This window comes from Myxine glutinosa, chromosome 1 (assembly GCF_964187855.1).
Source record: "Myxine glutinosa chromosome 1, kmMyxGlut1.1, whole genome shotgun sequence".
In the NCBI taxonomy this organism is placed as follows: domain Eukaryota; kingdom Metazoa; phylum Chordata; class Myxini; order Myxiniformes; family Myxinidae; genus Myxine; species Myxine glutinosa.
Window position 1 is genome coordinate 28,806,140 of NC_136261.1, and position 14,849 is coordinate 28,820,988.

Genomic DNA, 14,849 nt, shown 5'->3' on the forward strand with positions numbered 1-14,849 from the left:
CCCACCACCATGTTTCCGAGTGCCTCGGTGGTCCTTTTGTCCATCCACATACCTCACCAACGGCTCCCAACAGACTATCTTTCATTGACATCCAACCACTTTCAAGCTCAACCACATCATCCTCGACCCGACTCAGCCTCTCTTTTAATGCCTCCCTTACTGTCACCTCTTTCAACCTCCACACCTTCATTCTCGGTTGGTACTTCACCCGCCGAGCTCTCCTCGCACCTTTTACCCTTATGTCGCAGACAACCAAGTGGTGCTGTGAAACAGCCTCCTCCCCCGGGATCACCTTTGTGTCCCGGAGGTGCCCCCTATCTCACCTACGCACCATCAGGTAGTCAACAGTTGTTGTCGACCCACCTGACGTGTATGTAACAAGCTTATTATCCCCTTTCTGGAACTGAGTATTACAAATCAACAAATCAGCTCCATCAGCAAACTCCAAAATCCTTTCACCTTCTCCATTTCTCACACCATATCCATAACCCCCATGAACTCCCTCAAAACCGTCCATACTCCTTCCCACATGTCCATTTAGGTCTCCTCCTACCACAACAACTTCCTCATCTTTCACGTTTTCCATCAGCTTCTCTATCGCACACCAGAACTTGTCCTTCTCTTCATCGCTCCGACCAACCTGCGGAGCATATCCCGAGATGATGTTTACCAAGAGCTTTCCAATCATCATTTTCACCATCATCAACCTATCACTCACTCTGGTCACACTCACCACACTGTCTGCAAACTCCTCAGAAAACAGGACACCAACACCACGCCTTCTGGGCACCCTTGCCACACAAACTTGTATTTCTGTCCCTGCCTCCCCTTCACCATTCTCACACCACTTCCCTTCCATCTCGTCTCTTGCACACAACATATGTCCACTCTTCTTCTGACCAATACTTCTACCTATATATATATACGCACACACATACACGTCGGTGCACAACCAATCACAACTCTCACCTGTAATTGGATGGAACAACCAATCAGCGCTCACCTAATCAATTATCCCCAGGTGGCTAGGACCTTTATACAATTAATAGTTTAACCAAATAAAGCTGTGCAAAGCAACCAAGAAAAGCAACACAAGTTAAGCCCTTTACAGGTTTCAATCCCTAACTGGATTCCTCCACAGCTGCAGACATTTACAAGAAGCACATGAATGAGATCTTTGTTTTACACACACCCCCATTGCCGGACCGTTTTCATTGCTTACTGACATCATATGAATATCAAGACCCTGTTGCGCTGCATCGGCGCTGCTGAAGCAGTTTCTTGGCAAGGATTGTACTGGGTGGTTTGCCATTGCCTTTGGAATTTTGGCAGGAATTTGTCATTTGTTCATGGTGCCAGTGATAGCTCGTCTTCTCTTTGTGAAGGACAGAGTTGGATCTTTAACATCCACTGACTAATGTCGGCAGACGGGGCGCCCAGTTTAACGTCCATCCGAGGGACGGCTCACACATTGATGAATCACCCTGACGATGAAACAACAGGACGGCAATTTATAGCTGGTTCAAGATTAGAAGCCAGGCTAGACAGATTAGAGGTGAGTGGGCATACTTCTAGAGTCTAACTCTGGAGTCGAGACCATACTGCCAGCCTAGTGATTGTATATAAAAATGAAATATCGATTTTATTTTATTTTTCTTATGAGGAATCTGGCCACAACTGCCTAAAATGATGTGAGCAGCAGTTTCAGAAAAAGTCTGGTGCATTGATGTACAAGGTTATTTGGCACAAGAAGAGCCATTTGGCCCACCCTTGTGTGTCACTTAACATTTCACGCATTATACATTTCCTCAAAGTAACAGCTTGTTCATGGTGCCAGTGATAGTTCATGGTGCCAGTGATCACATGGTCTTAATGTATGTTTTTAATTGGTTTAAAAAAAGAAATTTCTATCTATGAAGTTCGTTGTTGCTCTCTGCGATAGGCCTTGTATTTTGGCCTCATGGTGGGAGATGGCAATAATTCTGAGGGCTTTAGATTCCAGAGAATCCAGGAGAGTGAGATGCGATGAGATTCTGGGAAGCCAAACCCAAAGGGAAAAGCAGTAAGTCTTTGAGCTCCGGACAAAGGATTTGTAAGCTGTGAGTAGCTCTGATGTCCAAGGAATTACTTGGAACGATTGAGGATTCTCAGAGGGTTCTCAGTCTGCAGCTGACTTTGGAAGCCAGTTTTATAATATGGTCAGCCAAAGAGAGGTCATGGCTGCTGATTTTCACTAGACTTAACACTCTGACTCTAAATTATTTTAACAAATTAAATACACACAGGGACATTCATGAATACAATGAGATTTGATGGTCCTCGGCTTTGGAACACGAATGATGGAACAGTCGTCAGTGAACAAATTCAAATCTTTCGAATAAGAACATTCTCATATCCCAAAATATACAGTCACGTGAAAAAGTAAATACACCCCATGTAAAGTTTTGACTTTTTCAACATATTTCAACATACAGCTATTTGATCTTCATTTCAACAATATTGATAGATATTTGAGACATGGCTCATTGGAAAGAACTCTCCGTGGGGAATAAAATATGTTAATGATGATGTCATCGGTCAGGTGGTTCAGCCGCCATATTTGTCCTAAATGGCCGATAAAAAAGTAAATTCCGGCAAGTCCTCGGTCTCTGACCGATTTTTCATTTGTCTGTCTGTCTGTCTGTTTGTCTGTTTGTCTGTTTGTTTGCAGCACTGCGTCTACACCGTTGCACGGAAAATCGCCAAACTTTGCAAACATATTCGTCTTGCCCTGGAATAGACTATGCCCAATTTATGACGTCATCGGTCACGTGGTTCGGCCGCCATCTTGGAAAAACCGAAAAAATTTGCACCTCCATATCTCCGAAAGTACTGAATAGAAAAAATTGAGACATGGCTCATTGTAAAGAACCCTCCATTGGGAATAAAACATGTTAATGATGACGTCATAGGTCACGTGGTTCGGCCGCCATCTTGGAAAAACCGAAAAACGTTGCGCCACTATATCTCCAAAAGTGCTGAACAGAAAAAATTGAGACATGGCTCATTGTAAAGAACTCTCCATGGGGAATAAAATATGTTAATGATGACGTCATATGTCACGTGGTTCGGCCGCCATCTTGGAAAAACGGGAAAACTTTGCACCACTATATCTCCAAAAGTGCAGAATGGAAAAAATTGAGACATGGCTCATTGTAAAGAACTCTCCATGTGGAATAAAATATGTAAATGATGACGTCATAGGTCACGTGGTTCAGCCGCCATATTTGTTCTAAATGGCCGATAAAAAAGTACATTCCGGCAAGTCCTCGGTCTCTGACCGATTTTTCATTTGTCTGTTTGTCCACACAGGATAAATATGATTTTCTCTGCAACCGTTAGTCCGATTAACAGGAAATTTTCACCATAGGTGCAACTCCACCTGTGTAATTTTATAATGATAATTATGACGTCATAGGCCACGTGGTTCGGCCGCCATCTTGGAAAAACCGAAAAACGTTTCACCTCTATATCTCCGAAAGCGCTGAATAGAAAAAATTGAGACATGGCTCGTTGTAAAGACCTCTCCATGGGGAATATAATGTTAATGATGATGTCATAGGTGCCTCCATTATGACGTCATAATTCGACAAGTACAAAACTTCATCCTATCAAGATGAAATTTCTTGAGCGCCATGTAGGCATAAATTGGTGGAGAAAGAAAATAATGATGACGTCATCGATCACGTGGTTCTGCCGCCATCTTGTAAAAACTGAAAAACTGCACCTCTATATCTACGAAAGCACTGAATATAAAAAATTGAGACATTGCTCATTGTAAAGAACTCTCCGTGTGGAATAATATCCGTTAATGATGATGTCATAGGTGCCACAATGCCACATTATGACGTCATAATTTGACAAGTACAAAACGTCATCCGATCAAGATGAAATTTCTTAAGCATAATCTAGGAATAAATTAGTGCATTAAAAAAATGATGACGTCACCGGTCACGTGGTTCGGTCGCCATATTTGTTTTAACACAGAAGCCTTAAAAACCACTGAAAATACATCCTGGCGAGGGTTTGCAATCTCTGATTGCTCTTTTTCTTGCTTATTTGTTTGGCATTAGGGTGGTGTACTTTGAATGTATCTGTACTTGTTTCAGTATTTTGTCCATTCTTGTGTTTGATTTTGCTCATAGTTCGTATCTGGTAGTTGATAGATTGTTGTTTAAGGCATTTCATCACAAGCTTTAGCCTTTTGGAAATTCCCCTATACACTGTGTCACACACATAAAAATATGTGAATTATTGTTTCTTTTTACTTACCCATGTACAGAATATAGAAAAGTGAACAGCTCATTCATTTTAAAATGAAAATGGTGACTTTGAGAAGTTCAAACGTCTGAATCTCTTCCAGTAATCGATCATGGAAATAGATGAGTTAATTTGATGATCCATTCAAAGTGACAGGGTGAGACAGATTTTCTAAGAGTGAAAGGCATGTTTAATTTATCAAACCAGATTCTAATCAATACTAGTTCGGTAGAGTGAAGCAACAGCTGTCAGCCTTTCAGTGGGATGTGGTCCTGTACGACAAGATGGAGTCGTCTGCAGAATGGAAGAGAGGATTTCCAGAGCATTTAAGAAACCATTACTGTAGATGAGGAACAAGACTGGACCCAATTGACCCTGTTTTGAAGAACTCCATATTCTACTGATAAAGGAGAGGGTTTCAATTTCCATTGATAGCAACACTGATTGATTGTGTAACTGCAGCAAGTTCGAATCCAGGTATGAAGGTGCTTTCTATGACTTGGCAAGATGTGCAGGATGTCAGACAGTCGAATACACGAGACATGTCGAGGGATATGGTCCGAACCTCTTGTTTGAAATTCAAGGCCCCCGACCATTGCTGATGGAGCAGCAGCAGCATCTCCAGAGTTCAGTGACCGGGCATAATCCAAACTGATGACCCGAGATCAAGCTGTTTAATGATGGATTCCATAACTTTGCTTATAATTGGAAGTAAGACTACTCGTCTGTAGTTTGTAAGATTTACTGAGGTTGGCCATGTAATCTGGCTCGATTTTGCCGATAACTTTGATTTCTCTGTTGATTTGGTGACTTGATGATGTGTACAATATGGAATTGGACGCTGTCCAATTTACAAATGACGTTTTGGTACCTTAATTGGGTAATCTCATAACTTTTGAGGTAAAGGATATAAAAATATGGTTTTGGTAGGTAATCAAATCCCGCTTGGATTCGGAAGAGGGTCAGAAAGCAGTATTCAGGATTGCAAAGCAGATAGCGAAAGAGAGGTGTGATGTGATGGGGGTGAGTTGCTTGAAGGATGAAGTGGGACAAATCGTTGTCGACCCAGATGGAATTAAAGGAAGATGGAAAAAAAATATGGAAATGCTGTTGAATACAGAGAATGAATGGGATGGCAACATAGAGAGTAACCCAGTTTTAGGACCGGCAGAGAAGATAACTGAGAAGGAAGTTGAGGAAGCGATGAAAGCAATGAAGAGTGGAAAAGCGGGAGGGCCGACGGGAGTTGTGGGAGATATGTTAAAGGCAGCAGGAAGTTGGGGTGTGAGGAGAATGACAGAGATCTGTAATCTGGTGGTGAAAGAAGGCCGCATTCCAGTGGATTGGGAACTGAGTACCCTCGTCCCTCTATACAAGGGGAAAGGTGACCCTCTGGAGTGTGGCTCGTACCGAGCGATAAAGTTATTGGAGCATGGAATGAAGGTATTGGAAAGGGTGTTGGAGAGGAGGATAAGGAAGAAAGTGAAGATCGACGAAATGCAGTTTGGATTTATGCCAGGAAGAGGAACGACAGACGCGCTTTTCATTGTGAGGCAGTTGCAGGAGAAGTACATGGAGAAGAGGAAGAAGTTGTTTCTTGGGTTTGTTGATCTGGAGAAAGCATTCGATAGGGTTCCACGCAAAGTATTGACATCGGCATTGAGGAAGTTAGGAGTGGAGGAATGGTTGATCAGAGTCGTGATGGCAATGTACAAAAGAGCGCGCACAGCTGTAAGGACGAAGGACGGGAACAGTGGTGAGTTTGAGGTGAAGGTGGGAGTGCATCAGGGGTCGGTACTAAGTCCACTACTATTTGTAGCTGTGATGGAGGTGCTGGCTCAGAACGTAAAGGAGGGTTTACCGTGGGAGTTGTTGTATGCAGATGATCTGGTGTTGATTGCGGAAAGTATGGATGGACTGAAGGAAAAGATGAACAAGTGGAAGGAATGTATGGAGACAAAAGGTCTGAAGGTGAATATCGGAAAGACGAAGGTGATGGCAAGTGGTAAAGCATGTGGTGAGGTGGAAAGAACTGGGAAGTGGCCGTGTGCTGTGTGCAGGAAGGGTGTCGGAGTGAACTCCATTCAATGTACAATGTGCGCTGAGTGGGTTCATCAAAAATGTAGTGGTCTGAGAGGGTCATTTACCAGTGTGGCAGCTACATTCAAATGTAAGGTGTGCACAGAAGCTGCAGATGGAGGAAATGTTGAGTTGGATCTTGGAGACGGCGTGAAGCTGGAAGGTGTGAAAACATTTTGCTACCTCGGAGACATGCTGAATGGAGAAGGTGGATCAGACTCGGCAACGGTTCCTCGAGTGAGATGTGCATGGAAGAAGTTTCGGGAACTGAGTGGCATGCTGATGAGGAGGGGAGTGTCGCTGAAGCTGAAGGGAAAGGTGTATGCTGCATGTGTGAGAAGTGTTATGATTTATGGGAGCGAGACATGGGTAATGAACGTAGAGCAGCAACGAAGGCTGGAAAGGGTGGAAATGCGAATGGTTCGATGGATGTGCGGAGTATCGTTGAGAGAGAGGAAGACAAATGATGAATTGCGAAAGATGATGGGAATATTGCCTGTGATTGATGCTGTGAAGAGGAACAGGTTGAGATGGTTTGGTCATGTGTTGAGGAAGGATGAAAGTGACTGGTTGAGAAGAGTGATGGAAATTAATGTGGAAGGAAGTAGAGGACGGGGAAGACCGAGAAAGACTTGGCTAAAGATGGTGGAAGAAGAAATGCGGGCAAGGGGGTTAACAAGGGGAGATGCAGAAAATAGGGCAAAATGGAGAAGATTGTCATGGGGACCGCAAGGCTAACCCCCGCTCTAGCAGGGAAAATGGCCTTAAAATGCATGTTGTTGTTGTTGTTGTTGTATGTAATCATAGGTTTCCAGGTTTAGGGTCTGATGTCTGATGGTCTCGTTCAAATTTATCATGTTCTTATGTCAGCTATAATTTGATTGATGACAACATACAATGCTCCAATCAACACAATATTATCTTTAATCAATTCCCCATACCTGGAAACCTATGATTAGATGCCAAAACTGTACTTCTATGGTCCTTTACTTCAAAAGTTAGGAGATTACCCATGTCGGCTATTCATCGGGTGTATCGTACGGCAGCCATATTGGATTTACACTAATGAGAGATATGTTCCGATAGCAAAAAGTATTGCATAAATTAATTCCCCAAACCTGAAAACCGATGTTGGTCACACAAATCATCGTTCCATTTCTACCAAGTTGGTAATTATAAGAAATCTCCTATATCAGGGGTTTTTTGGGCGGCCATCTTGGATTTATCGTTGGAGTGGAGGTGGGGGTTCAACTTGGAGATGACTTCCGGGAATGTGGTTGCTCAGGGAAAAGGGCTATAACATGAAGACCCCTCCCCGTAAACTGTTTATTTCTCGGCAGGAAAAACGATCAAAAGTTTTCGGGGCTGCTTTGGCAAATGCAGAGTGATAATGAAAATGATGATAACAATGAAAATGGTATACTGATAATGATAACTGTCTGTCTGCGCAGGCCATAACGTTTCTACAATTTGAGCTTTTGTCATCAAATCTTCAACAAACCTTTATTATGAGAACATGGAGAACACAGATTAATAAAATGCACAACTTTTACCTCCACCACTGAAGGTGGATGGAGGTTATGTTTTCACCTCCGTCTATTTGTCTGTCTGTCTGTTTGTCTGTCTGTCTGTCTGTTTGTCTGTTTGTCTGTCTGTTTGTCTGTTTGTCTGTCTGTTTGTCTGTCTGTATGTCTGTTTGTCTATCTGTGTGTCTGTTTGTCTGTCTGTCTGTCTGTTTGTCTATCCGTATGTCTATTTGTCTATCTGTCTGTCTATTTGTCTGTCTGTTTGTTTGTCTGTTTGTCTGTTTGTCTGTCTGTTTGTCTGTTTGTCTGTCTGTTTGTCTGTCTGTTTGTCTGTCTGTCTGTCTGTTTGTCTGTCTATTTGTCTGTTTGTTTGTCTGTTTGTCTGTCTGTTTGTCTGTCTGTCTGTCTGTTTGTCTGTCCGTCTGTTTGTCTGTCTGTTTGTCTGTCTGTTTGTCTATGTGTCTGTTTGTCTGTCTGTGAACAGGATATCTCAAAAAGTTGTGAACGGATTCGTCTGAAATTTGGCAGACATGTTGGGTGTGTGACAAGGACGACATTATTCGATTTTGTTGAAGATCTGTATCTGGATCCGGCCTATCATTGGGATACTAAAGGGATACTTTATGTAAATATGCAAAGCCCAATAAAATATTAAAATAAGTAAACATATGTTGCAGGTGACAACTTCTTCTTCTTTAACGGCCACACTTATTCACACTCCCTTGCGGGTTTGGCCAGAGAAGGTTTTTTGCCCAAGTCTTTCACGAACGTGCTGGCCAGGCCTGACTCCTGACTAAGCAGATAGGACAGGAATTTGGAATTTGGCCATGGTGCTGGCGATAGCTCACCTACTCTTTGTGAAGGACACCGTGGGACATTTAACGTCCATTAGATACATCTGAGGGACGGTACTCACATTGATGAATCACCCTGCCTGTGAAACACCAGGATGGCAGTTTATAGCTGGGTCGGGATTCAAACCCAGGCTAGGTAGCTTAGCGGTGAGTGCGTGTACCTCGAGGATATCCTGCCAGTTGCAGGTGACAACATGAGGCCATTTTATACCATACTATTAACAAATTAGTCAAGTGCTGCACAATATTAGAAATACACTCCTAAAAGGTCCACACCTGAGCCCACCAGGGTAGCTGCTCTTTTCGAAGATGGTAAGGTCTGTGTAGCCGAGTCGGGCCAGGTAAGTGGTACAACTGATGCTGGCAGGTCCACAACCAATCAGAGCTACCGGTTGGTGAAAAGGGGGTGGCATAGCTGATGAGGGGGGCAATCTCGGGTCACGGCTCTGTGGGATTCGCATCTGTCGGAACATCTGTTCCAAGATGGGGAAAAAAACCGAAATATAATACCGTACATTTTAAGTCCGTCCTCGCTTACGCATGACAGTTAAATTGTCCGAAGATGTAAAAATATTGAAGGCCTATTGTTCCGCCCTTTATGCATGTGTTTTGTGCATTTTTGAGTGGAGCCCTCGGATAGCAAATTTTCGGGGTATACAAGATCGAGGCTCATGAAAGAGCGAACATTAATCACACAAAAAGTCAAACCGACACACAAAACACAAAAAATAAGGGGAGCGGCAGACAAGATGGGGAGAGAGGGGGAAGGACACAAACACAACATTTGAGAGCAGGGACATCGGGAGAAATGTGGGAGGGTGAGGGCTTTGGGGGAGGTGGGAGAGGTATAAAACATATGAACACTGCAAGGACTTCCAGGAAAGAAGTTGGAATTTCAAAAAAAAAAAGTATCTGGGGTGAATTAGCAGGGGTAGAAAAGATCAAGGTTTTGGATGGGGGAAGATAGGAGATGGTGGTGAACAGCTGTTTTAAAGACCTGGAGGGAGGAGTGCGATTGAAGGGAGTGAGGGAGTTTGTTCCAGAGGTGGGAGAAAAGAGGAATGAAGGAGTGAAGGTGAGCAAAGAGCCGAGATTTCGGCAGTTTAACCATCAGAGGGTTGCTGGCAGATCTTGTGCGACCTGAAGGAATATTGGGGGGACAGAGCACAGAGAGAGCTGGGGGGGCAAGGCCGGAGAGGAGTCGATAGAAGACAGAAAGACCACCAACCTGCCTGTGGTGAGTGCGTGAAAGGCCCTCGGAGTTAACTTCATCGCAGGAGATTCCAATCATTCTGAAATTATTTTACACATATTTTGTGCACCTTTGTGTGTTGGTGCCACAAACTGACCATTTGTGTTAATGTAGCAGGAAGTGATGCAACAGGGTGTGACCTAAGAGGAAGTGATGGCTCTGAGCCTTCCATAACTTGTGAATAAAGTTCAAGAACTTTATTTTGTCATATTCTATAACACCTTTTTCTTCTTCTTCAATAAAAGGATGCTTTCGACTTGCTCACCAAATCTATTCATTCCAAAAAAAAATTCCATCTCTTACAGTGCATCTTTCATTCATTCCCTAAACTCTCCAGAACTCCACCCATCCTTCAGCGTCCTCAAACGTATTTTTGATTCGAATGTCTCAAGAAACTCATTTTGCAATAAATGTTCGTTTCCCATTAATCGTACACTTTCTAAAATCCAATCTCACCCCTCCCCTCCAAATCTTCCCCATCACCCCTCCCCTCCAAATCTTCCCCCTTGCCCCTCCCCCCCAAATCATCCCCATCACCCATCCCTTTCAAATCTCCCCCCCTGCCCCTTCCCTCCTAGACTCCCCCCACACCCCTCCCCTCCGAGACTCTCCCTCACTCCTCCCCTCCTAGACTCCCGTCTCACCCCTCCTCCTCAAAGCGTCCTCCCCGCTTCTTCCCCCTTCAAACTTTCACCTTCTTCTCCCTCAACCTTCTGCCTCACTCTTCCCCCTCCTCAAATAACACCTCACTGTGCCTCACCCAATCACCATCAAACCTTTTGTCTGCTCCATTGTTCCCTTTCTCCAAGCTATTCTGTAATCTCTGACACACCTTCAACAGCTCTCCCTACCCCTTCCTCCTCTTCCACATCTTACCCTACCGCTCCCCCCCCCCCCCCCCTGTTCTGTATCCGATGCTCCCCCTTCCTCTTCCTTAACAGTATGGACCTCAAACATCCGGGGCCTTCGCTCAAACTTAACTGATCTCTCCATACAGGTTGCTTCTGACAAACCAGACGTGATCTGCTTAACAGAAACTTTCCTCCTTCATGATGTCTCTGATTCCTTGGTATCTTTCCCAGGTTACTCCCTCCTCCGGTATGATAGACCTGAGCCTCGTCCTGGAGGTGGGGTTGCTATCTTTATAAAAAAACTCTCTTCCTCACTCGCCCTGCACTGCCCTCTCTCCACCTCACCCCCAGGAATACCTTTGGCTACGGCTGCCCCTTCGCTCCCATCTTTTGTTCATATGTGTGTTGTACCGTCCACCAAACAGTGATGACTCCATCTACATCTCGCTGTCTGATAATATGGACCAACTTCTATCTACCCATCCCAACTCTCTCTTCCTCATATGTGGTGATTTCAACTGTCACCATGCCAGTTGGCTGGGGGTGGGTACCCCTCTCACCAGCCATGGCTCCTCAGCAAAGGATTTCTGAGACTCACTGGGACTGACACAATCTGTCAATTTCCCGACCCGGATCTCAGTCAACGGAGCATCTTCTCTTCTGGACTTGGTTATGACTAACTTCCCTGAAAATGTCTGCTGCTCTTCTTCTGCTCCAATCGGCTCTTCTGATCATGTGCTTGTTAAAGTGGACATCTCTCTGACCATTCTCAGAGAGCCTCCTCAGCGTCGACGAGTCTGGCATTTCACTCAGGCCAACTGGCACGGTCTTCAAGCAGCCATCAATCATCTGGACTGGTCTCCCATCTCTACTGCCTCTGACATCAACGCATCCTGGGAATTCTTCCAAAGTAAATTGCTCTCTCTCATGCACAGATTTATCCCATCTCGTCTTGAGTTGTCATACCCTTCCTCCCGTCCATGGTACACGGAATCTTGTGGTGAGGCTATTGCCCAGAAACAACTTGCTTTCGTCTCCTGGAAAGCAAATCCAACGGAAGGAAATCTCATTTCCTTTCCCAAAGCCCGAAACAAGTGTGTGTCCACCCTCAGGAGAGCCAGGAAACAATATCTCTCCGTTCTCAGGACCGAACTCTCTTATCTGTCTCCCTCTTCCAAATCCGGGTGCGTCTGGTCAAATCTGTTTCTGGTGTTTGTTCCCCCTCCATCCCCTCCCTCACCTCAAATGGCCATACAGCTGACTCCGCACGTGAAAAAGCTGAATGCCTCAACTCTGTGTTTGCCTCTAAATCTTGTGTCCCAAACCCATCCCTCTCTGTACCCACCGTACCCAGTCGTACCCAGCTGCTCCTGGACTCTGTGTCTTTTCCTTCTGACAAGGTGGAAAAGTTTCTGTCAACCCTCGACTCTGATTCTGCAACTGGACCTGACGGCATCAGCCCACGAGTCCTAAAATCATGTTCTTCCGCTCTTTCACTCCCTCTCTCTGTTCTCTTCACCCTCTCTTTTGCTCAAGGTCATCTTCCATCTGCTTGGAAATCTGCCAACATCACCGCTTTGCACAAAAAAGGTGCAAAAACAGATCCCAGCAACTACAGACCAATCAGCCTTCTCCCAATTATCAGCAAAGTCATGGAATCCATCATTGCTTCAGATACGAAATATTTCCTCTTCTCCAATGGCTTGATCTCTGATCATCAATTTGGTTTCAGACCTGGACACTCCACTCTGGACATGCTGCTTCTGCTTTCTCAACAATGGATGGAGGTCCTCAACGCCAAACAGGAAATCAGAGCAGTCTCCCTTGACATATCATGTGCCTTCGATACAGTCTAGCACCCCGCTCTGCTCACCAAACTCTCCTCTTTTGGTATCCATGGAAATCTCCACGCATGGCTGGCGGACTTCCTCTCTAGTCATAGTCAACGTGTGGCCCTGAATGGGTTTCTCTCACCTCCTCTTCCTGTTCAGGCTGGAGTCCCCCAAGGCAGTGTTCTGGGCCCTGTGCTTTTTCTGGTCTTCATCAATGATCTCTCTGACTCTCTTGAAAATCCTCTCTATCTCTTTGCTGACGACTCTACTCTCTGTCGCTCCATTCTTCATCCCTCAGATCGGCAGTCTGCAGCCTCCTCACTCTCTGCAGACCTTGACAAAATCACAGACTGGGCAAACAAGTGGAACATGTCTTTCAATCCTGACAAATCTCACACTCTTACGATGTCTCTCCGAAAAGACCAACTGGACAACCCTCCCATCCACTTTCTGAATAATCCTCTCCAAGAAGTTCTGTCACTCAAGCTTTTGGGTCTCACTATCTGCCATGATCTTTCCTGGGAAAACCACATTTCAAATCTGGCCTCCAAAGCCAGTCGCCGACTGGGCATCCTCCGTCGTGCGAAGTCCTTCCTTGGCACACCTGCCCTCCTCACCACATACAAGGCTTTCATCCGCAGCTCAATGGAATACTTCTCTCCCCTCTGGGCTGGTGCTCCTGCGTCACACCTAGCTCGCCTTCACGCTGTTGAAACCAAAGCATTCAGAATCATTGGAATCTCCCGCGATGAAGCTAACTCCAAGGGCCTCTTACTCACTCACTGCAGGCAGGTTGGTGGTCTTTCCGTCTTCTACCGACTCCTCTCTGGCCTTGCCCCCCCCCCCCCCAGCTCTCTCTGGGCTCTGTCCCGCAAATATTCCTACAGGTCGCACAAGATCTGCCTGCAACCCTCTTATGGTTAAACTGCCAAAATCAAGACTCTCTGCTCACCTTCACTCCTTCATTCCTCTTTTCTCCCGCCTCTGGAACAAACTCCCTCACTCTCTTCAATCCCACTCCACCCTCCAAGTCTTTAAAACAGCTGTTCACCACCATCTCTTATCTTCCCCCATCCAAAACCTTGATCTTTTCTACCCCCGCTAATTTCACCCCAAATCCACTTTTTTGAAATACCAACTTCTGTCCAGGAAGTCCTTGGTGTCCTTGTGTTTTATACTTCTCCCTCCCCCCCCCCCCCCCCCCCCCACCCTTCCCATGCCTCCTCCCCCCGGGCCCTCTCCCTTCCACACATCTCCCTGCTCTCGGATATTGTGTTTGTGTGCTTCCCCTTCTCTCCCCATCTTGTCTTCCGCTCCCTCTTTTGGGGTATTTTGTTTGTCTGGTTGATTTGTTTGTGAAGTAAATGTTAGCTCTTTCACGAGCCTCGATTCAGTATAGAAAAAAAACCAAAAAAAACAAAAAAAACTTGTGTCTGAGTTAATTCCTCACAATCCTCGTTGCTACGCCTTCAGTCATTGCCTGTAAGTACACGGGGGTCATTTGGCAGTTCAACTTGTTATGTCACGAAGAATTTTGATGTATAGCGATTGAAACATGTTATTGTATGCTGAGTTTGCATTTGATGGCTCGGTTGGCCTGTACCGTGTCATCAAGCACCAGTTGACTATTGTTATCCCGTCCAATGCATAGGAGGATGCGGGGTTTAATAATGACTTCTGTGTGTGTGTCTGTCTGTCTGTCTGTCTGTCTGTCTGTCTTGTCTTTCTGTACTGGCCGTAACTTTTTTTTACCATTTGAGCTATCGTCATCAAATTTTCACCAAACCTTTATTATAATAATACAGATAACGCAAATTAATAATTTTGTCAAAAGGTCAAAGGTCAGCGTCACATAAAATCATCAATTTTCATCCAATTGACCTGAAATTTCAATTTACCATTTGAGTTTTATCAAATTTTCAACAAAGCTTTATTATGAGAATATGGAGAAGGCAAATTAATAATTTGGTCAAAAGGTCAAAGGTCAAGGTTGTGTAAAATCCTCAATTTTCACCCGATTGAGCTGAAATTTAAAGAATCTGCATATCGGGTAGCTGAATTGGTTCACTAATCAAACGGTAGGAGTCGATTTTGTTTTTGTTTTATCCAAAGGTCAAGGTTGCATAAAATCATCAATTTTCATTTTGTATTTTTTT

The 14,849-nt window shown here is 44.7% G+C and overlaps 1 protein-coding gene across 2 annotated transcripts in view; it reads right to left on the reverse strand.

The window, feature by feature from the left end:
• DPYD (dihydropyrimidine dehydrogenase) overlaps window positions 1-14,849 on the reverse strand; it is a 136,139-nt gene that overhangs the window by 108,133 nt on the left and 13,157 nt on the right. For both annotated transcript variants that reach the window (XR_013621839.1, XM_068104645.2), the window contains exon 6: window positions 9,035-9,231. Coding sequence is in view for 1 of the 2 variants with exons in the window: in XM_068104645.2 (XP_067960746.2) it covers window positions 9,035-9,231 (197 nt within the window). In the remaining variant the exon portion in view is untranslated. The remainder of the gene's footprint in view (window positions 1-9,034; window positions 9,232-14,849) is intronic.